Source organism: Pipistrellus hanaki, assembly GCF_964339955.1.
Source record: "Pipistrellus hanaki genome assembly, chromosome: 7".
NCBI lineage: Eukaryota > Metazoa > Chordata > Mammalia > Chiroptera > Vespertilionidae > Pipistrellus > Pipistrellus hanaki.
The window spans coordinates 81790489-81812066 of record NC_140509.1 but is presented as its reverse complement, the minus strand read 5'-3'; the positions used below and the strand labels follow the sequence as shown (position 1 = coordinate 81812066).

The window sequence follows — 21578 nt, the reverse complement described above, 5'->3', positions numbered from 1 at the left end:
AATTCTAAACATAAACAAGAGGGGGGGCGGGGGAGGGAATGCAAAACACTTTACACTTTGAACAAAATGAAAGGTTGTCCATGTATATAGTATGCTCCTGCATGCAAATGCTCTGCTTGCTGCAGTGTGAGACATACCAGTATGCACCAACTTAGAGCTGACAAAATCAGATATTATTTTCCAGCACAGTAGAAGAAAAGTTTATAGAATAACTTAGTGAAAAGTTTAATAATAAGTTGGAAATGGCATTCCAGAGGTTTTATTCTGCTTTCCCAGACAACAGTACAACAGTATTAATGAAAGACAGTGCTTTAAAAGATATTAAAATTATAATCTATCAGGACAACTTAAAGCAAAAAATTTCACACAACTCAGAGAACTAGAGACCTTCGTGTACTTTGGTTCTTTCTAGTGGCTTGAATAACACATGGCAATGATTTGCCCCCTGTGAAAAACAATAGATTTTCATCTAAAAATTAAGCAATGAGGAAATCTTGAATGATTAAGTTTTAGATGAGGAATCAATAGTGTAACTGTGGTCAGGAGTTTAGGACTCAAATTGTGTTCTTTCGGTTTGTTTGTTTTTAAAATAATTCTTTATTGTTGAAAGAATTACATATGATCCCTTTTTCCCCCATTGATCCCCTCCAGCTCGCCTCCTGTCTCCCCTCGCCCCACCCCTGCTCCCAGCCCCAGGCCTTCAGCACACTATTGTCTGTGTCCATATATACATTTAAGGTCTTTGCTTATTACTTCCCACCTCCCAGCCTCCCCCACCTCCCCTCTGAGATTCCACACTCAAACTGTGTTCTAATTAGACTAGAGTTCAAATCATAACAATCATAAAAGCAATAGATGATGATAGCAGAAATAACTATATTTTGAAGATTCACTTCTAAGGGCTTATCTTTTTTAAATCGTTTAGAAGGTTTTAAATGAGATAATCACGTAAAGGGACTTTTTACCTTTCTATTATCCATGAGATCCTTTAAAATACTTCTTTGGCACATTCCTCTCTCCGTAATGTTTTAATTTATTCATCCATCCATTTGTACGCTACCATCTGAGAGACCCTGAGCGGAGCACAGTCCTGCTAAAATCCTTGCTCACTGATCTGTCCGTTTAGGAAGCGATGAGTTTCAACCGTGTGCTGCAAGGATTTTTCAAACATTCAACACCTGACTATGTGGCCCAGGACACTGACCTCTTTTCCCTTAGATTGTCCAATAATAAAAAGTGACAATAGCCAGGACAATAGCCATCCAGTGGGAATGGATCAAAATTATGTCTATGTTCTTGTCAGATTGGCAAAAAAATTAATATATTGTTTTAGTGTACCGCAGAATGTTGGTAATGAATGTGTGCCATGAGATGAAAAATGTTGAGAACCGCTGGGTTAGGGAGAAACATGGACTCGCTTATTTGTAGGAGCAATCTGCTGTGGGCCACCCAGCGGCACTCATCCAGACAATGCCGCCGGCAGGGTCCCTGTGTGTCTGTCTCCCACAACTGGGTTTGCCAGCTGCCCCATGCCCAGGAGGAGAACTCCCCGCTGGCATCGCTGGGGGTGGGCGGCTGGCCGGTCCTGGGCTCCCTGGGGCACACTTGCTGAAACTTCCTAGCAGGACGGGGTGCCCCTCTGCACATATTTGGAAGCCCTTTGTGACTCAGCCTCCTCGGTTACCATGGTGATATTCCATTACAGGAGCTGATGGATTCCAGAGAGACCGGGGCCGGCCGCCTGAGCAGAGTGGAGGCCCTGGCCCCTGCCGTGCAGAGGCGCAGCACGGCCAGCGGGAGCGAGCTGCTGGCGGCGGAGATGCAGGCCCTGCGCGCAGACTGGCAGCAGTGGGAGGACAGCGCGCTCCGGGCCCGCCGCAGCCTGGAGAGCCTGGCCAGCCAGATGGCCCTCTCGGAGCAGGCCTTTCAGGGCCAAGTGGCCGCCCTGGAGCAGGCCCTGGAGCAGCTCAGCACCCTCCTCACGGCGTGGGCTCAGCAGCTTGCCCTCCTGGAGGGCAAGAACACAGACCAGGAGATAGTGGAGAGCTGGGAGAAGGGGCGGGTAAGTTGGCTTCCTGTGCTCTGCGGGTGGGTGTGCTAGAAATGTGGTCTGGTTCTCATCGCTGCTAAAAGACGCAAACCAAAAAAATGAAAAACCTTCTTGCTAACTAAAAACATTCAGACTTGGGAGATGTACGTGTTTCCAATGAAATTTGCAAATCAGATCTGTTTTCTTTTTTCCTGAGTCTAACTATTCTACATAGAAGGACAGAGGAGAGAAGAAGTGATTATTTACCATTGAAAGCAGTTCTTGTTAGTGGAAATAGTCTACTTTCATTCTCATGGTACAAGAGTTTGTGAGATTGCATGCAGCCATTCAGTCTGAGAAATGGCCTGTGGGTAGCGGCATAAATAGACGGAGAGTCATAGCTGCGCTCCTGCCAGTGAATGATTTCCGATTGCGGGATTGAATGTATGGCTTGGAGGAACATTTGGTGAGCCCCTAAAACACAGCTAACGGTTTGCACCCTGATCAGCTCTCCTGTGTGGAGTTTTGACAGCTGTGCCGGGATTAACGGTTCACAGAACTCCTATGTCATGCTCATGGGTCGCCTTCCGGACATTTTTTTTTTTTTTAATAACTAATGGCAGCTCTTTCAGAAGGAGAGAAAGGGAAGCATAAAAGGGGAAGTGAAGAAAAGGCAGACACTTGCGATCCCGTTTCTTTCTTGCCTGTTCAATGGCTTCTTGGAAAGACTTTCTTTCGATATTTGCAGTTTAATAATGCTCTGAATCTTAGAGATCCTAAAAAGGAAGTTTTAGTAAAGTAACCTTCTCTGTGGTATTTATGTTATAAACATTTCAAAAATAGTTCCAGCCAGTAGGAAACTCACGTAGTATTTCCAACATTGTCTTGTTTTAAATCAAGTATTTGGAACAAAGGTAGTGTACTGCAAAGGAAATCTTTCTAATAATCTCTTTATGCTATTTTACTTATAGTATTTATAGATTATATTTTTTTCCGATGTCCTTCGTGTCCTTTAGGGTTAAGCACCAGAATGAAGTGTAGAAAGCAGTTCTGTAAAACAGGGACAAGATGTTAGTGATTATTCCATGTGGTCAGTATTATTCACTCTGATATTAAAAAAAAAAAATCTGTTTTGATGTTTTCATTCTGTTTCCCTTCTTTTCCCTACCATTAATATAAGTGAAATTTTAAAAAAGCAAGATTTTATGGTATTTACATTATATGGCTATTCTGAGCCATCATTATTTCTTTATATTGATTCCATTAGTAAAAATAATAGGTGAGGCCTATGAGAAGGTGATACAATAGTAAATATAGGTGTTTAATGGTGCAGACAATTCAAAGACAACAGTCCGGGCTTTGATCTTTTTCAGATTTGGTTCTGGGGCTCATGCTTTGGATGACAATACTACATTCCTCTAAATACTCAGATTTTCTCTTATTCTGGTAGTCATTTTATCTAAAAATGGCGATAATAAAAAAAGGAAGTATGATTATGTGATGGGATAAAGGTGTTAGCTAATGCTTTGGTGGTTATCATTTTATGATATATAAATGTATTAAATCACTATACTGTACACCTTAAACGCACAAAATATTATATGTCAATCACAGCTCAATAAAGCTGGGAACAGCAATTTTTTAAAAAATGAAGGTAATATTCCCATTACAATGCAAGCCTAGGAGAGTTTTACAAAAGAATGGATTTGCGAGATTCACATGGCTTTGTTTTGCTGTGCGGAAGGGCCTGTCATTGTTAGAATCCTAATAATAATCATGAGCTGTCACAGACCTTTACTTTCTCTTCTGCAATGAAATGGTGACACTCAGAAATCTTTTCAAAACTAAAAATGGATCATTATAAACTGTATAAAATCAAGGCACACAAAAATCCTGTCCACTGTGTTCCAAAACTTTTATCTCTTCATATCCATGGGCTACTAGTGTTAGAAATTTAGGATTTTTCTTAACTGCCAAGGAAAAAAAATATGTATCCCAGGACTTAACTGAGACACAGGTGTATAACCTGATATTTATATAATGAAAGGTTTCAATAATATGCTTAATTTATGATAACATTCCAAAAAAAAATTGTAGTGTAAATTTTTAGTCAAAGCTTTTCACTTTTGATAACATCTAATGTGTAAGTGACTCACTGAATCTCTGTTATTTACCTCTTTGGTGCATTGTCAGTTTTTTTGGTTCTTATAATGCTCTTCCTTAAATAAAAGATTCAATATGATGTAAAATAGAGTTACTAGTTGAGCATTTGGAGTTTCAGAGAGAAACTTTATAAGTATTACTTAAGAATTTTGCAAATAAGAATATTTTAGATGCCTGTAGGCCGACACTAAGCTAAATAAAAAAGTTTAAAGCAAAGAGAACACCTTCTTCCCACAGTCCAGGTGGGAAGGCCAACAAGTTCAAAACCATCGGAAACACTCACTAGTGATGAGTGCCGAGAGGTGCTGTGTCCTCTGCAGTGAGAAGCCGCTGGGAGGTGGGCAGGAGGACAGAGAATCCTCTGGGAAGAGTTATTTGAGGGGAATCTTGAGGTCTGGTTACAAATGGACCAGATAGATGTGGTGGAGAAATGGCACCACTGTACAAAGTTACTGAGGGATGAGAAAGCACAGGAGAGAAAACTGGAGAACAGGATGCAAATTAAGGTGATAGATATTGTGTCATTCTAGAAAGAAATGATAAAGATGTGAATGGGGGCTGGGAGAGTCAGGACTCAAAGGTAGCTGATGAAAAGAGCTCTCTCTCTAAGAGGTGGAACAGACCAGTCCTCGTTAGCTCCTGTGTGGAGTGAGGAGGAGACCTCGCAAGGCCCTGGTGATGCTCAGCTTTCTGATTTAGATCAGTTGGAGGACAGAGGTTCCATTTATAGGGTGAGGAGTGCAACACAGACCTGGCTGTTGAGAGGCGTGGTTTTCTACAATTCTAGGCCATCTCACGATAAACATCTCCGAGGATAAAAATAGTGACAGCAACAGTTCTCTGAGCAGTTACTCATCTTTATTATTATTATTCACCTTGGTGATATCATTATCCACACACTCCTATTTAAATATGTAGGAGTCATTTACCTGCTAATTTTCCTTATTAGGCACTTATCAAGGGGCCAGAATGTGTGTATTTGACACTCAGGATGATTTGCTTGGAGTGACCATCCTCTGTGTAGTCATGGACCATGGCTTTGATTATTCACATGCCTCTCCCACCCGTACAATTGTGAGCTCTTCAAATATGGTGCAAGAATCATACCGTCGGTCATGTAGGGGGTCCCAGAATTCAGCAAAATGATGGGCACACAGCAGACATTTAGCAAATATTTGATGATTATATGAATGAAACTATGAAATGGTTCAATTGCTACTTAAATCAGACCTGTGGATTATGAGAATTTCTTAATGTGAAAGTTGGTGTTATGTGTTAGACAACATTACATTAGTTGTCTGTGCACAAGTACCAAAATAAGTATTGCTTTGCTTTGAAATGATTTCTTTTTTTATTTTTAAACAATACGAATATCCGCTGACACCCTGGTCAGATTGTCTTTAAACAATTTAGGCCAGTTCACCTTTCTTTTTCCATCCCACTTTACGTTATTCTTTGATCACATGGTCATTTGACTTCTTGGCAGCCTTTCATCCCAGAGTGCCTACCTGTGGCTAGAAAAGGACACACAGTCAGCCACGTGCTATTACTTGCCATGGGGAATCTTGCAACTAGGCCTCATTTCTTTCCTGAATCTATATGTTGCTTCTTCCCTTACTAATAATTTATAATATGATTTATGAATTTTCAGTGTGAAGATGTGGAAATTACCTAATTTAAACGCTTGCCCCTCTGTTTTGTTATTTCCTAATAGGAGATACAGGATGCTCTACAAAAAGCAGAGCCCAAGACAGAGGATCTCAAGTCTCAGCTGAATGAACTTTGTCGATTTTCCAAAGACCTGAGCCCATATAGTGGAAAAGTTTCTGCCTTAATTAAAGAATATAATTGGTGAGCATGAACCTTATTGGTATTTAAAATGTTTTAATACAAATAAAAAACTAAAGGTTTATATATTTTAAGATGTGATTTCAACATTAATATAATCACTAAATGACATGAGCGCATACTCCAAAAATTGTTTATTCCCTCAAACATTAATCTCCTTCATCATTTTTTTCTTTCTTTTAAATGTTTCCAATCATGGTTTTAGTCTTTGTTTGCAAGCATCTAAAAGCTGTCAGAATAAAGAACAGATTTTACAGCAAAGATTTCGAAGAGCCTTCAAGGATTTCCAGCAGTGGTTGGTTAATGCAAAAATCACTACCGCCAAATGTTTTGATATACCTCAGAATATTAATGAAGTTCAAACAAGTCTTCAGAAGATACAGGTAAGATTATTATTCATTCTAATAATGAAGCTTAAATGAATTAAAAAATATGTCTCTGGACTGTTTTAGAAGCTTATTAAAATTTTGCTTAAGAAACTCAAATTTCAAATAAATCCCTGCTTTAAATCTTGAAATTATTGTGTGCAAGAAGAGAAATTAGTCCATTTATATAAATGCATGTGATTTACACACACACACACACACACACACACACACACACACACACACATATATATATATATATATATATATATATATATATATATATATTAATAGGGATTTAGGAAATAATAAAAGCTCTATGTGACAAGCATTGTGTCTGAGCACTTGAAAAAGATTTTTTAATTTAATTTTCACAGCAAATACATCAGGTACAAAAGATTATTATCCCCAATGTTCGGATATGGTAAAAGAGTCAGTCACTTAATATATACAATAAAATTGTTTATTCCTTCTCTGTGATTTTATTGAGAAAGAAGTGGAAAATCAATGTATTTTAAAGCAGAGAGCATTTTATTATGTCTACTTTTACATTTTTCTTTATAGGAGTTTTCATCAGAAAGTGAGAATGGACAGCACAAGCTAAATGTGATGCTATCTAAAGGGGAACTTTTGAGTTCTCTGCTGACCAAAGAGAAAGCTGATGGTATCCAGGCGAAAATTGCAAATGCAAAAGAGGATTGGAAAAATTTTAACTCAAATCTTCACCAGAAGGAATCTGTCCTAGAGGTATAATATAACCAACTATGTGGACACATTCTGTGTTGTTTGTTGGTAGTGATTGTGTTGGTTAAACCACAGTCTCAACATATACAAGTACCCTTGTCAATGACTTTGCTCATTTTCACTGAATATAAGTGAATGACTAGATAACACTAAGAAACAGCTCAATGCTAGAAGTGTGAGCCTCACCGAGAAATTTAGTAGGGGCTCTTATCCCAGACCATAGGGACAACCAATTTTAATTTTTAAACATATCATTTAATCTTCCATTTGAAACCCCTTCATTTTGGAAGTTGTTCTAGGAGAATGAACAGAAATATTTCTATAAGGCTAAAAAATGCTATGGATGAGAAGGCATATTATAACTAATGCAAGTATCATGTACATAGTAGATTTTAGGAGTTAAGAATGCAAAGCGACAATATTCATACAATTTAATTTTATCTAGAGATAATATAAATTGAATTTATTATACTTGTAACAATTACTAACACAATGCAATTCTTTTTTTTATGAAGCCGTCTGTTTTATGTACCAACTCTCCTCTTAAAAGAAAATTTAGATACATGGAGAATATTTTTTTCCTTTTTAAACAACACTTCCTGGCAAAAGGTGGCTAGTCTTTCATGGCAGACATCCTCCATTTAATAGGGAATGGTAATCCTTGTGCAGTGCCTACGAATTTATTAACTCTGCAGGGATTGTTAACGCAATGTGGTCTGAGCTCTTTTGCTGTTGAGGGTAGTGCATCTGCCATTGACAGCAAGATTATCTACTTCAAGAGATGACTAGTTGATGGATAGGTCAGGAATAGCTTGCCTTATTACCTTCAATGTTTCCTTCCTTCCTTCCTTCCTTCCTTCCTTTCTTCCTTCCTTCCTTCCTCTTTCCTTCTTTCCTTTCTTCCTATTAATAAAAACATATATTGCCTATTTATGTTCCAGACTCTATGTTAGGAATATAAAAGGGTTATTTTTCCCCTCTTCTCAAAGAACTCACTTTCTAGAGAAGGAAACTACATGAAGAGATGATTGCAATGTAAGACAGGTATGCTCAGCAGATGATATTCACTTCAGAAGATGTAACTAACTCCATTTGGAGAAGTTGAGGAGGTTTCCAGAGAGGTGGCATTTTAACTGAACATTGAAGACTAAACATTCTTTGAATTTGGCAAGGCTGGTGTGCATTTCAGGTGGAAGGACTTGAATGTGCGGGTCCAGGGAGTTATGAATGCCACCTATGAATGGGTCTTCAAGAAGTTCCATCCACATGGGGTTTTGGGGGAAAGCAATAAAGATAAGACTGGTGATGACGAGTAGGGCCAAATAGTGAAATGTTTTGTACCCTAAGCAAATTGATCTTGAGTCTTGACCAGGTCTGGATAACTAGGAAATAGTTCATTTTTTAAAAAAAAGTAGGTTCATAAAAAGCTTTATCTAAAGGATGTTCAAAAATTACACAGGTGTTTTGGCCGGTGTTGCTCAGTAGTTGAGCATCGACCTATAAACCAGGAAGTCACTTTTTGATTCCCTTTTGGGGCACATGCAGGCTCGATCCCCAGGAGAACATGCAGGAGGCAGCCGATCAATACTTCTCTCTCATCATTGATGTCTCTATGTCTCTCTCCCTCTCCCTTCCTCTCTGAAATCAATAAAATATATATATTTAAAAACTTATACAAGTGCCAAAATGAAGGATAGAATGTTCCAGATAGTGGGAACAGGGAAAGAAGGGGAGGGGGGCAGTAGGGCCAGATTGAATACCAACGGGAAAGACTTTGCTGTGAGGCAAAGTGATCAAGACCAGATGCTTTATCGTGTGTCCCATCTCACCTGAAACCTGGTAGAATCTGAAGATCCAAATGAAGGACTTCGAAGTCAGCGCGGAGCCTGTGCAGGACTGGCTGAGTAAAACCGAGAAGATGGTGCACGAAAGCAGCAACCGCCTGTACGACCTGCCGGCCAAGAGGAGGGAGCAGCAGAAGCTCCAGGTGACAGCCCTGGGCTGCTCGGCCATGTCTCCACCAATCCTTTGTGCACCTTCCCCATCCTGTGGTCCTGCATGCATCCTTCCCGTCCTTCCCGTTCTGTGCGCATCCCTGTGTCCAGATGCCCGCGAGCCCCTGGAACCCCGTGATGCTGTCTGAGGTCTCACATCCCCTCGCCCTATGTCTGGCCGATGGCATGTTTCCCAGCTGTCCGCGGAGGTGATCTGTTTGTGTCTTGCAGCCTGTGCCGTGTACAGCCTGGAAGTCACCATGCTCCAGGGCGCACCTATCACTCGCCACTGTGTGTTGATGTCCGTGCTCTCCGGGCCAGAGCCCCCTCCGTCGGCGATGTGCTCCCCACCAGCCTCTTAATAGTAACTTGCTTGTGCTTTTCAGTCTGTCCTTGAGGAAATAAACTGCTACGCGCCTCAGCTCCACAGGCTAAAAGAGAAAGCGCAGCAGCTGTGGGAAGGACAAGCTGCCAGCAAGAGCTTTATGCACAGAGTGTCGCAGCTGTCTGCTCAGTATCTAGCGCTAAGCAATGTGACCAAGGTAATGCCCGCAGGTGCCGTGAGTGAGTGTGGGACAGGTCACCCATCTGGAGTCGGGGGGGCGTGGGGAGTGGGGGGACTGTGCAGGGTGCAAGCCCAGGTCAGGGGTAAGGAGTGTGAGTCTGTGCCCGGCCTTGCAGTGCGAGTCTGTTCTTTGTGCTGCGTCATCTCAATGTGGTTTCACACACAGCGAGGGAGGGCCCAAGAAGAGACTTCCCAGCCTCCACTAGCGCACAGCGTATTCCCTTTACACTCACTTGGCATGCGTGCTTGAGCTGTTTTGAAAACCCGATGCATAAACATCAGGCAACGTTCAGTTTGGGGCCTAAGGACACTCAGATCAAGTTACTTTAGAAAAACAAGAATTCAAAGCAGCTTACATTTTAGTAGACTAAATAAAATGAGTTTGGGATCCCTTTTTAAAGTTTTTCTAAATTCTTTATATTCATGCCATAGTAGTCAAGGCTGTGTTGATTGAGATTTTCAATTCGATCAACAGAGCAGAGCTCAAAACGGACACTAATTTGTTTAACCGATTAAATTTCTTTTCTAACAGCCTAGAAAGATATATGATCTTATTTAGAGCGTCCAGCTGGCATGATGCAGACCAGTCTTGAACTTGGTGGGGCAAGCTTACTCGAAGCTTTGTGTGCTTTGTGACATTTGTCCCCTATATTTGTCTTTTGCGTTTCAGGTCTTAGAATGTAGGGATCCAGCTGTAAGTTAGTCTTTAATTTGGCTTCCCCCATTTTAGAATGGACTCACTGCTGGTCTGCTCATTTAGGTCCTCAATAAAACATCACCACCACAGTCACACTAATATAGACTTGGAATAAATCGACTATGTTTACACACATGCTTTTCCTATGAGTAAGTTACTCCTTTTGTCTTTAGAATATCTGGCACACAACTAAAGTTAGAATTCATTAAGGACATCTTTCTATTCCTTTGTATTTATTTAGATACCAAATATTAATAGATGTTTGAATGAGGTAAGAGCTGAAGTTTATGTTCATAAACTTCACTGTGTTGGATACGACTTGTAATTAATGAATAAAATCATATTTAGGTTCCCAACCTTTAAAATTTAAATCTCAGATAATTTTTTTAGAACTCTTCCTAACCATGTAGGTCATGAGGTATCAGAGGAGCCAAATGTGATTATGTGACAGCTAGAAACCACTTTGATTGGTCTCCCTGATGAGGCAATAGGAAGAAATTGTATTGCTTCTGTCTGGAAAAAAAAACAAAAAAACACATAATTATCATCAAGAAGAATAGCAACTAAATTTAGGGACAATAAATTATAATTTTTCTGCTTTTTGACCCAGTGGTTCTCACATTTTTACTATTTAGAAAGAGTTCACACATCTCTCAGATTCATGCGGATTGGCATCATATCTGTGCAGTGTCTGAGCCTATGGCCACTTCTAGTGATTTGAACCAAACGGTCAGCTTGCCAGTCTGAGCAGCCTCGGGCTGTGAGGTCTGTGGAAGGACAGTGGGGAACGCATGTCTGCCTGTCGTTTCCAGGAGAAAGTGTCGAGACTGGACCGGATTGTTGCGGAACACAGCCAGTTCTCCCTCGGGGTGAAGGAGCTCCAGGACTGGATGACAGACGTGGTTCACATGCTGGAGTCTTACTGCCACCCCACCTCCGACAAGAGCGTGCTGGACAGCAGGATGCTCAAGCTGGAGGTATGCAGCTGTAGAAAATGTCTCTAATGGACAGATTGTTTTTCTCAAAAAAAAATTTTTTTTATCCTCACCTGTGGATATGTTTTATTGATTTTTAGAGAGCGTGAGAGAGAGACGCATTAATGTGAGAGACAATCAGTTGCCTCCCAAAACCAGGGATTGAAACTAAACCTAGGTATGTGCCCTGACCAAGAATCAAACCCACACGGTTTGGTGTATGAGATAACATTCCAATGAACTGAGCCATCCAGCCAGGACCACAACATGTCCTAAGTCTCCATCTGCCTGGTGTTGCTGCATCACACTCCCGCCCTGGAAGCCCTTTTCACCTTGGGTGGGTCAGCCTAAGCCTTCCGGGTTCACACATAAAGCTTCACAAAAATAAATAACCCACAGGTGGCTATTTGCTGGATAGCCGGTTAAGAGGCTAGTTTCAAATCACATCACAGACACATCTGATCTGAGAAAATATTTCAATGAACCATTTTGTAGGACAGGTCGCTTTTCTTCTTGTTCAATTCACTTGCCTGCCTACATCATTTAGTCAACTCTCCCATCCCAACTTATTAGTTTTATCTTCCATTTATGGCAAAACAGTGGTTCTTTATTCATTCTTCTCTCCTGCATATGCTGGGTGTCTTCTAGGAGACTGTAACTCTGTCTTAATACCAAGGATTCAAAAAGGAATAAAGTATCATCTTTGTCCTCAAGGATGTCACTGTGGCTGAAGCACAGAGAGCAGTAACAGCCCATAGGGTTATGGTTATAGGCACCGAGTGGAACCAGGCAGGAGGGAAGGGCTTGAGATCCAGAGCAGGTTTCTCAAGAAGTCCGAAACCTAAACTGGTACTTGAGAATGGTGCCACCGGAGCAAAAGCCAGAGTAAACAAACAGCCTGGTGTGGGAGAAAAGCCAGCAGTCCCTTCATGGTGGCAATGAGCTGCCGAGGCTTACTCTGTGGAGGCTGGCAGGTCCAGATTAGGGAGAGAGAAGAAGCTTGCCTTTTAGGTGAAAAAGCCAGTTTTGTAACTTTGATTCAAACGTCCTTGTTAAATAAAAAGATGAGCGCCTTTGAGGAACTTGAAATACATAAATTAATAATATATAGAATAAATTATAGCTCTGGTTGATTTGGATCAGTGGATAGAGCATCAGCCCCTGGACTGAAGGGTTGAGGGTTTGATTCTAGCCAAGGCCACGTACCTCGGTTACAGGCTCGATCCCTGGTCCCAGTTGGGGCACATGCAGGAGGCAACGGATTGGTATGTCTCTTTCACACCAATGTCTCTCTCTGTCTGTCCCCCTCTGTCTCTTCCACTCTCTCTAGAGACCAATGGAAAAATATCCTAGGGTGAGGATTAACAAAAGATAAATAAATAAATATGTTACAGTTCTTGTTTTGTTGGGCTAGAAGCCTTCACATTTATAAAGTTCTCCATCCTGTGACTTTTGAGAATCCATGAATTTCACTATAGTCTAATTGGTCTCTTAGCAAAAACCAGTAAAATAAAACTTTGGTGGGAAGAAGGGATATTCCGAGAAGTGTTAAGAACTGCAAAGTCAAGGCCCCTAGAGACCAGCAGGTGACAGGTGATTGCTTATTGCCACTCACCAGCTGGTGACTTTCCCATCCTTCCCTGACCAGCCTGAGAGGTCCAAGGCTCAACACAATTGCACATCCTTCTACAATATTCAGAAGCTCTAAAATATACATATTTAATCTTTATTGTTGAAAGTATTGCATGTTCCCTTTTTTCCCCTATTGATCCCCTCTAGTTCACCCCTGCCCCTGCCCCAGGCCTTCACCACCCTGTTGTCTGTGTCCATAGGTTATGCATACATGTATACAAGGTCTTTGGTTGATTACCTCCCACCCACCCACCCTCTCACACCTTCCCTTCAATATTCCATACTCTGTTCCATGCTTCCGTGTCTCTGGAGCCACTCCGTTCATCAGTTAATTTTGTTACTTAGATTCCGCATATGAGCGAGATCATGTTAATACTTGTCTTTCTCTGACTGACTTATTTCACTTAGCACGATACTCTCCAGATCCCTCCATACTGTCTCTAAGAGTAAAAGATCCTTCTTTTTTACTGCTGCATAGTATTCCATGGTATAGACGTACCACAGCTTTTTTTATCTACTCATCTACTTGGGCTATTTCCAGATCTTAGCTATTGTAAATTGTGCTGCTATGAACAGAGAGGTGCATACATTCTTTCTGATTGGTGCTTCAGGATTCTTAGGATATATTCCTAAAAGTGAGATCACTAGGTCAAATGGCAGTTCCATATTTAATTTTTTGAGGAAACTCCATACTGTTTTCCATAATGGCTGTTATGGAATCTGCATTTTCATCAGCAGTGTACTAGGATTCCCTTTTTTCTACATTCTTGCCAACACTTGTCATTTGTTGATTTGTTGATGGCAGTCATTCTGACAGGCGTGAGGTGATACCTCATTGTTGTTTTCATTTGTATCTCTCTAATGATCAGTGACTTTGAACATTTTTCCATGTCTTTTGGCCATCTATCTATATGTCCACTTTGGAGAAGTGTCTATTTAGACACTTTACCAATTTTTCAATTGTATTGTTTGTCTTCCTTTTGTTAAGTTGTGTGAGTTCCTTTGATATTTTGAATATTAATGCTTTATCAGATGTATCATTGCCATATATGTTCTTCCATACAGTGGGCTCCCTTTTCATTTTATTGATGGTTTCTTTTGCTATACAGAAGCTTTTATTTTGATGTAGTCCTGATGGGGTCTTTCTCATCATCTACAAGGGTTCAGGAATCTGGAAAAGGGGCTGTGCTTAAATGGATTAAAGATACTAGACAAGAAATATGAATTTGAAAGGCATTTTGGAGGGCTGGACAGGAACTTAGTTCTAGTGACTAAGCTCCTGGAGTCTCTGCACCCAGGACTTTTTTTTTTTTTTTTTTTTAATATATTTTATTGATTTTTTACAGAGAGGAAGGGAGAGAGATAGAGAGCTAGAAACGTCGATGAGAGAGAAACATCGACCAGCTGCCTCTTGCACACCCCCTCCTGGGGATGTGCCCGCAACCAATGTACATGCCCTTGACCAGAATTGAACCCGGGACCTTTCAGTCCACAGACCAATGCTCTACCACTGAGCCAAACCAGTTTCGGCCTTTTTATTCATACATTTTTCCCTCTACCAAAGCAGATATACATATCAAAGGAAAGGCCTGATAAATAATAAAGGACCATCAGGTTGGGGGAAACTGCCCTCAGCTGTCTGGCAGCAGGCAATCATATGCAGATCTTCAGCCCTGCTGAAGGTGTCCATCAACCTTTTGCTGGACCTCCTGCATTTATTATGCTAACTACTGTTCCTAGCCTCCAGCATAGTTTGTTTATTTTCTCCTCAGTTTCCTTTGCCCTAGGAGATGTATCATAAACATATTGCTAGGAGAGATGTCTAGGATGTTGCTGCCTAGGTTTCTTTAGGATCTTTATGTTTTCACGACATATATTTAAGTCTCTTATCCATTTTGAGTTTATTCTTGGGTATGGTATAAGTTGGTAGTGTAGTTCAATTATTTTGCATGCATATGTTCAATTTTCCCAAAACCATTTATTGAAGAGACTGTCTTGACTCCATTGCATGCTCTTGCCTCCTTTGTCAAATATTAATTGAGCATAATGGCTTGAGTCGGTTTCTGGGGTCTCTGTACTGTTCCATTGGTCTATATGCCTGTTCTTATGCCAGTACCAGGCTGTTTTAATTACAGTGGCTTTGTAGTATAACTTGATATCTGATATTGTGATTACTCCAACTTTGTTCTTCTTTCTCAAGATTGCTGAAGCTATTCAGTCTTTTTTGGTTTCATATAAATTTTGGGTGTATTTGTTATAGATCTATGAAATATGCTATTGGTATTTTAATACAAATTGCATTGAATCTGTAGTGTGCTTTGGGTAGTATGGACATTTTAATGATGTTTATTCTATCAATCCATAAATACAGTATATTCTTCCACTTGTTGATATCTTTATCTCTTTTTTTCAGAGTACAAATCTCTTACCTCCTTGGTTAAGTTTATTTCTAAGTATCTTAATTTCTTTGTTGCAGTGGTAATTGGGATTGTTTAGTTTCTCTTACTGAGAATTCATGATTGGTATATAAAAAAGCCATTGATTTTGGGGTGTTTATTTTGTATCCTGCTACATTGCTAAATTCATTTATTAAATCTAGTAGTGTTTTGGTGGAATCTTTAGGGTGTTCTGTGTACAATATCATGTCATCTGCAAATAATGAGACTTTTACTTCCTTCTTTCCAATTTGGACTCTTTTATTTCTTCTTCTTATCTGATTGCTGTGGCTAAGACTGTCAGTAATATGTTGAATAAGAGTGGTGATAGCAGACATCTCTTAAAAGAGTGTGAATAACAATTAACCTCCAGGACTGTGGGGCAAGGTGTTTTCCAAAAGGGTGGGTCAACTGTCTTCCCCCAGGCAAACCTACCTGGATAGCAAACGTTTTTTGTGAGACTGATGACCTCCCCAGCATATGAGAATGACTCAGTACAGGAAACCAGGTGTCTGCTTCTGACCTCTAACCCCAGAGCCCCCAATCCCGCCTACTGTTCACACAACTCCAATCCACTCTGTCTTCCCTCTGCTGGAGCACAAGGTGAATGGCTGCACATGAAATTTTGTGCATTGGCCCCTTAAGAGGGCGCCTACATTTCCAGCCATCTTTTCTTGACAGATAGCAACCAAGCTGCTGCTTTTCACAGCCAGGTGTTATGTGGGCATTTTTCTCAGTTCTGGTGTTCTATACTGGGGGGCAAGCTTAGGGATTAGACCCTGGAGTTCTCAGTGGCACTCCCTCACAGCTGAGTTATCTCTTCAGAATTTCAGCTACTGTCTGTGGGAGCCCGTCCAGCCCTTTCCCACCTTTGCCCTTCCTACCAGTCTCTAGACAGTCTCCACTTTCCATCCTGGTTATCAGGGTTCTCTCCAGAAAGTCTTCAGTTGATTATTCAATATAAATATTGGTCCTAGGAGCATGTCTGTGGAGCATCCACTTACTCCACTGCCATGTTTAATCTCTATCTCTGAGATATTTAAGGCCAGAAATGTTAAACATGCCAATGACAAATGACTTCCATGTTTGCTTTTACAGTCTCTATTATCAGAGAAACAGGAGAAGGAGATCCAGATGAAAATGATCGTGACCAGAGGGGAATCCGTCCTGCAGAGCACGGCTCCTGAAGGCATCCCTGCTCTTCAGCAGCAGCTGCAGAGTGTGAAGGATTTGTGGGCTTCCCTTCTGTCTGCAGCCATCCGTTGCAAAAGGTAAGAGAAACGAAAGCTCACTACTGCAAAGCCGTGGCTGGACGATCAGTGTCATCACTTACTCATAGTGGCACTGTGTTCCTTCCTGGGGCAGGCTGGCTTGCTATCTGTTTCTCTCTTTCCTTCCTTCTCTCCCTCCCTCCCTCTTTCCCTTTTCTTTTTTCTTATTAGAATAGAAGAAACTGGCAGGTACAATCTTGCATTTAGGTCATTTGCAATACTATCCCTTGTGTACTATAACTACATGGTTAGCTTATTGCTGTCACTGCTTAAGAAGGCGAAGGTAGATAAATGTTTCATCATGTAAAGATATATTAGTTAAAATCCAGTAGTTTCCTTGGGAGATCAGCCAGTAGGGGGTGGGAAAGAGATGATGAGGGACAGACAGCCAATAAAGGTATGTAGGCAGCTGGAACTGAATCCTGCCCAGCAGTGCTAAGAGCCAGAGAAGAACATGTGTCTCAGAGTTGCCCTGCCCAAGAACAGGGCAGCTGGAGAACCTATATATATATAAAAGCCTAAGCAACCAAACTGACAATCGAACAGGCTGTGTGGAGTCCTCAGGGGACGGGGGCAGTTGAGACAACCAGGCCAGCAGAAGGGGACAGTTGGGGGAAACCAGGCTGGCAGTGGGGACAGTAAGGGGTGACCAGGCTCGCAGGGGGTGCAGTTAGGATTGACCAGGCAGGCGGGAGTGGCACTTGGGGGAGACCAGGCCAGCAGGGGGGCAGTTAAGATGATCAATTAGGTGAGCAGTTTGGAGACAATGGTCCCAGATTGTGAGAGGGATGTCTGACTGCCCTGGATCGGGCCTAAACCGCAGTAGGACATCCCCCGAGGGGTCTCAGATTGGAGAGGGTGCAGGCTGGGCTTTGGGGACCCCCCTGCGCCTGTACATGAATTTTGTGCACTGGGCTTCTAGTTTGCAAATAAAATTCCAGGTGTCAGGAGGGCAGTGGCAGGCTGCAGGGGCAACAATCCCTGGCCCTTCTTACTTATATAGAAAGAAAGCCCTGAAGCTGAGAAGCCACAAGGACTAGAGTGTGCCCTCTGACCCAGAGGGCATGGAGCAGGCGAGGAGAAGTCTATGGTCAGTGTGCTGCAGTGTGTGGCCCAGGGTACACCTGGGTTAACTACAAAGCACCCAAAGCAGAGCAATAAAATGAAGCACAAATGATCAAGGGAGTTAAAATAGAATCCCCACATTGAGAGGAGGAAATACTTAAAATATGTAAGAGAAACAATTAGGTTTTAATCATTAGATTAATTCAGGAAATGTTACCCTACTTTCCCACTGTAATTCTCTAATTTTAAATCTCACGTTAGATATTACCATGCTTGTTCTTGCTCAGTTCTTCCTTCTTTTATTAATTCCTTTTCCCTCTCCCCTGAATGTCCTGCTCACATTGATGGAGTTAAGCACTGGTTCTCTCCCTGCCCGGAGTCTTGCTTGGCTCCATAAAAAGTCTCACTCACTGGGGGGATCCCGCCCAGCTGTGCCCTAAAGCTGATCCCAGCATCTCCTATGACCTGAGTACTGACTCCAGGTTTTATATCCAGCCCCACTTTCTGCCTGGGGACTTGAACTCAACTGTCCTTGGCCTCCTGAAACTGTAGGCCAGGTACCCAGCTTTGATAAGCCAGCCCAAGCCTACCCTTTCCTGATTGCCCTGTGCACTTCCTGCGGGTGGGGTGGCCAGGGCAGACACCACCCCAGCGTCTCTGTACAGACTGTTGTCCTTCCACATGCCTTTCAGTCAACTGGAAGGGGCTCTCTCTAAGTGGACAAGTTACCAGGATGACGTCCGGCAGTTCTCCAGCTGGATGGACAGTGTGGAAGCCAGCTTGAACGAACTGGAAAGGCCGTGCGCAGAACTGCGCGAGAAGACAGCTGCTCTCGGGAAAGCCAAGGTGGGCTCTGGATTTCTCATTCCATTTGTTCTCTGGGGGCTTCTTCCGAATGCCTCTGTCATGCAAACATTGTGATCACTTGTCTGGTGAGATCGGGCTTTCCACAGACAGGAATTATTTGGGGCTTGTGCTATCATTTCAAACGGCTTCTGGAGCTAGATTTTTGTTTGTGGGTGAAAAGTTTCTCTTCCAGGAAAATCTCGATGACCTGTGTTTTATGATACAGATTATTTAAAATTTGGCAACTTGTAATATCTTTAGATTACTCATTATTAGGAAATAAAATGCTTTATTTTTACCACTTTTGTATTTCTACTTTCATGTACTTTTCATAATGCTTGTATTAGTACAGTACTACATGTAAAATTTTTTAAATAGATAAGGACATAGATAAATATTGAGGTATGTTCCTAAATCTTTTTTATAGATAGTAGTATTACAACAATAACACACTCATATATAGAGATGGGTAGATCTATCTATGTACAAATGGATAACCTGAGATCACTTGTCAAATATACAGTTAGATATCTTAATATTACCCGACTAGCATGGTTCATTGGTTGAGCATCAATCTTTGAACCTGAAAGTCACAGTTCAATTCCCAGTTAGGGTATATGTCCAGGTCTGAGCTCCATCTCCATGGGGTGCATGCAGGAGGCAACCATTCAGCGATTCTCTCTCATCGTTGATGTTTCCTTCTCTCTCTTCCTCATCCTTCCTCTCTAATATCAATAAAAATATATATTTAAAGTATATTAATATTATCAGTATCACTGATATGATGGTATATGTGGTAACACCTTCATTATGTTTTAAATATTCTCTAGTTATTAAACGAAGAAGTGCTGAGTCACAGCAGCTTGCTGGAAACCATTGAAGTCAAAGGAGCTGGCATGAGGGAACACTATGTCACCCAGTTAGAGCTCCAGGATCTGCAGGAACGATACAGAGCCATCAGAGAGAGAGCCAAGGTACGGCTAACCTGTACCTGGACGCACTCACTGGCTTAGGAATGTTTGGGTCTGTGCTTACTTACAGACTCATTTACTTTTGGAAATTATGGACTTGTGGAAGCAGAGAGAAGAAAATTATATAGCAGACAGCAAAATAATTTTTAATACTTTAAACCACTAGGGGGAAAAAAAAACTATCAAATAAAGTTACTAGCCTTAACCAGTTTGGCTCAGTGAATAGAGCATCGACTTGTGGACTCAAGGGTCCCAGGTTTGATTCCAGTCAAGGGCACATCCCCAGTAGGGGGTGTGCAGGAGGCAGCTGATTGATGTTTCTCTCTCATTGATGTTTCTAACTCTCCCTCTCTCTTCCTCTCAGTAAAAAGTCAATAAAATATATATTTTTTAAAGTTACTAAAAAAATGTTTCTCAAATAAGAATTCCTAGATATTTATCAACTTAAGAAAAATTTGGCCTGGCCATCATGGCTCAATGGTTGAGCGTTGACTTATGAACCAGAAGGTCCTGGTTCGATTCCCGGTCAGGCCACATGCTTGGGTTGCAGGCTTGATCCCCAGTGTGGGGTGTGCAGGAGGAAGCCGATCAATGACTCTCTCCATCATTGATGTTTCTATTTCTCTCCCTCTGCCTTCCTCTCTGAAATCAATAAAAATATATTTTTTTAAAAAAGAAACATTTTGAACAGCATTGTAATATTTATAAATGCCTTAGTGTGGCTGGTACTGAGAGTTTTCTAAAGCAGGGAATCTGCATCAATAATATCGTTCTTCATTTAGGCCTTACACATAAACTAAAAGTAACTTTTCAAAGCACATCCTACTTTATTAGATAAAATACATGGAAAAATCAGTCCACAGTGAGTTTAAATTCTTACTTAAAATAATAAGAATTTCAGTTTTCATAAGCAAAAGTGTATTATTTTTTAATATTTTTACTGATTTCAGAGAGGAAGAGAGAGGGAGAGAGATTGAAACATCACTGATGAGAGAGATTCACTGATTTGCTGCCTTCTGCACACCTTCCACTCAGGATCGAACTCGAAACCCGGGCATGTGCCCTTGACTGGAATCGAACTTGGGACCCTTCAGTCCACAGGCTGACACTCTATCCACTCAGCTAACCCAACTAGGGTGTATTTTTGTGACAAGTAAAGTTAATTCTTTTTTTTTTTTGGGGGGGGGGGGCATATTGATGCTACCATTCTTAAGGAGTTCAGAGATCAGAAAGTTAACAAAGTGATCTTTAAAACTTCTTTTAATCCTCATATTATCTTTAAATATTTTAATATAAATCTTGAAAGTTCATTCTTCTAGAAAACCATATTCCAATGATCTAATAGTCATAATTTTCTAAAATTCCAACAAGGAATTCTTACTGTACATTGAATCTGCATGTAATATTATATTCCCGTCTTAAATGCTAATGACAGGAAGCAGTAACAAAGTCTGAAAAACTAGTTCGTCTGCACCAAGAGTATCAGAGAGACCTCAAGGCATTTGAAGCTTGGCTGGAGCAAGAACAAGAAAAGCTGGAACGATACTCAGTTCTTGAGGGTGATACCCATACTCATGAAACCACATTGCGGGATCTTCAGGTAAGGTTTGCTTTATCTTAAAACAAATCACTTTCATTCTGAATACAGAATTATTCTTTTAAGCATGAGAAGTTGTCATGACCTTGAATCCTGTACCTAGCTGATACATATTAAGTGACACTCTAGTAAAGTCTGATCTAGAACATCCTGGAACCTCAGTAGTAGATGCTAGTTGACATTATGTAGCAGGTGACTTAAACTTGCCAAGACTGGGACTGGAGGAATTTGTTCAGCTGTGATGGTGGCCTCTGGCAGAGATTGCTAGTGGTCTAACTCAGTGGTCGGCAAACTCATTAGTCAACAGAGCCAAATATCAACAGTACAATGATTGACATTTCTTTTGAGAGACAAGTTTTTTAAACTTAAACTTATTCTAATG

The 21578-nt window shown here is 41.1% G+C and overlaps 1 protein-coding gene across 1 annotated transcript in view; it reads left to right on the top strand.

Moving 5' to 3' along the window:
- Nucleotides 1–21578, top strand: part of SYNE1 (spectrin repeat containing nuclear envelope protein 1) — a 359148-nt gene that overhangs the window by 166568 nt on the left and 171002 nt on the right. The window contains exons 56-66 of the mRNA XM_084890175.1: nucleotides 1706–2062; nucleotides 5907–6043; nucleotides 6246–6423; nucleotides 6970–7152; nucleotides 8993–9136; nucleotides 9530–9685; nucleotides 11218–11382; nucleotides 16545–16717; nucleotides 18475–18628; nucleotides 19459–19602; nucleotides 21035–21199. Coding sequence (XP_084746301.1) covers nucleotides 1706–2062; nucleotides 5907–6043; nucleotides 6246–6423; nucleotides 6970–7152; nucleotides 8993–9136; nucleotides 9530–9685; nucleotides 11218–11382; nucleotides 16545–16717; nucleotides 18475–18628; nucleotides 19459–19602; nucleotides 21035–21199 — 1956 coding nt within the window. The remainder of the gene's footprint in view (nucleotides 1–1705; nucleotides 2063–5906; nucleotides 6044–6245; nucleotides 6424–6969; nucleotides 7153–8992; nucleotides 9137–9529; nucleotides 9686–11217; nucleotides 11383–16544; nucleotides 16718–18474; nucleotides 18629–19458; nucleotides 19603–21034; nucleotides 21200–21578) is intronic.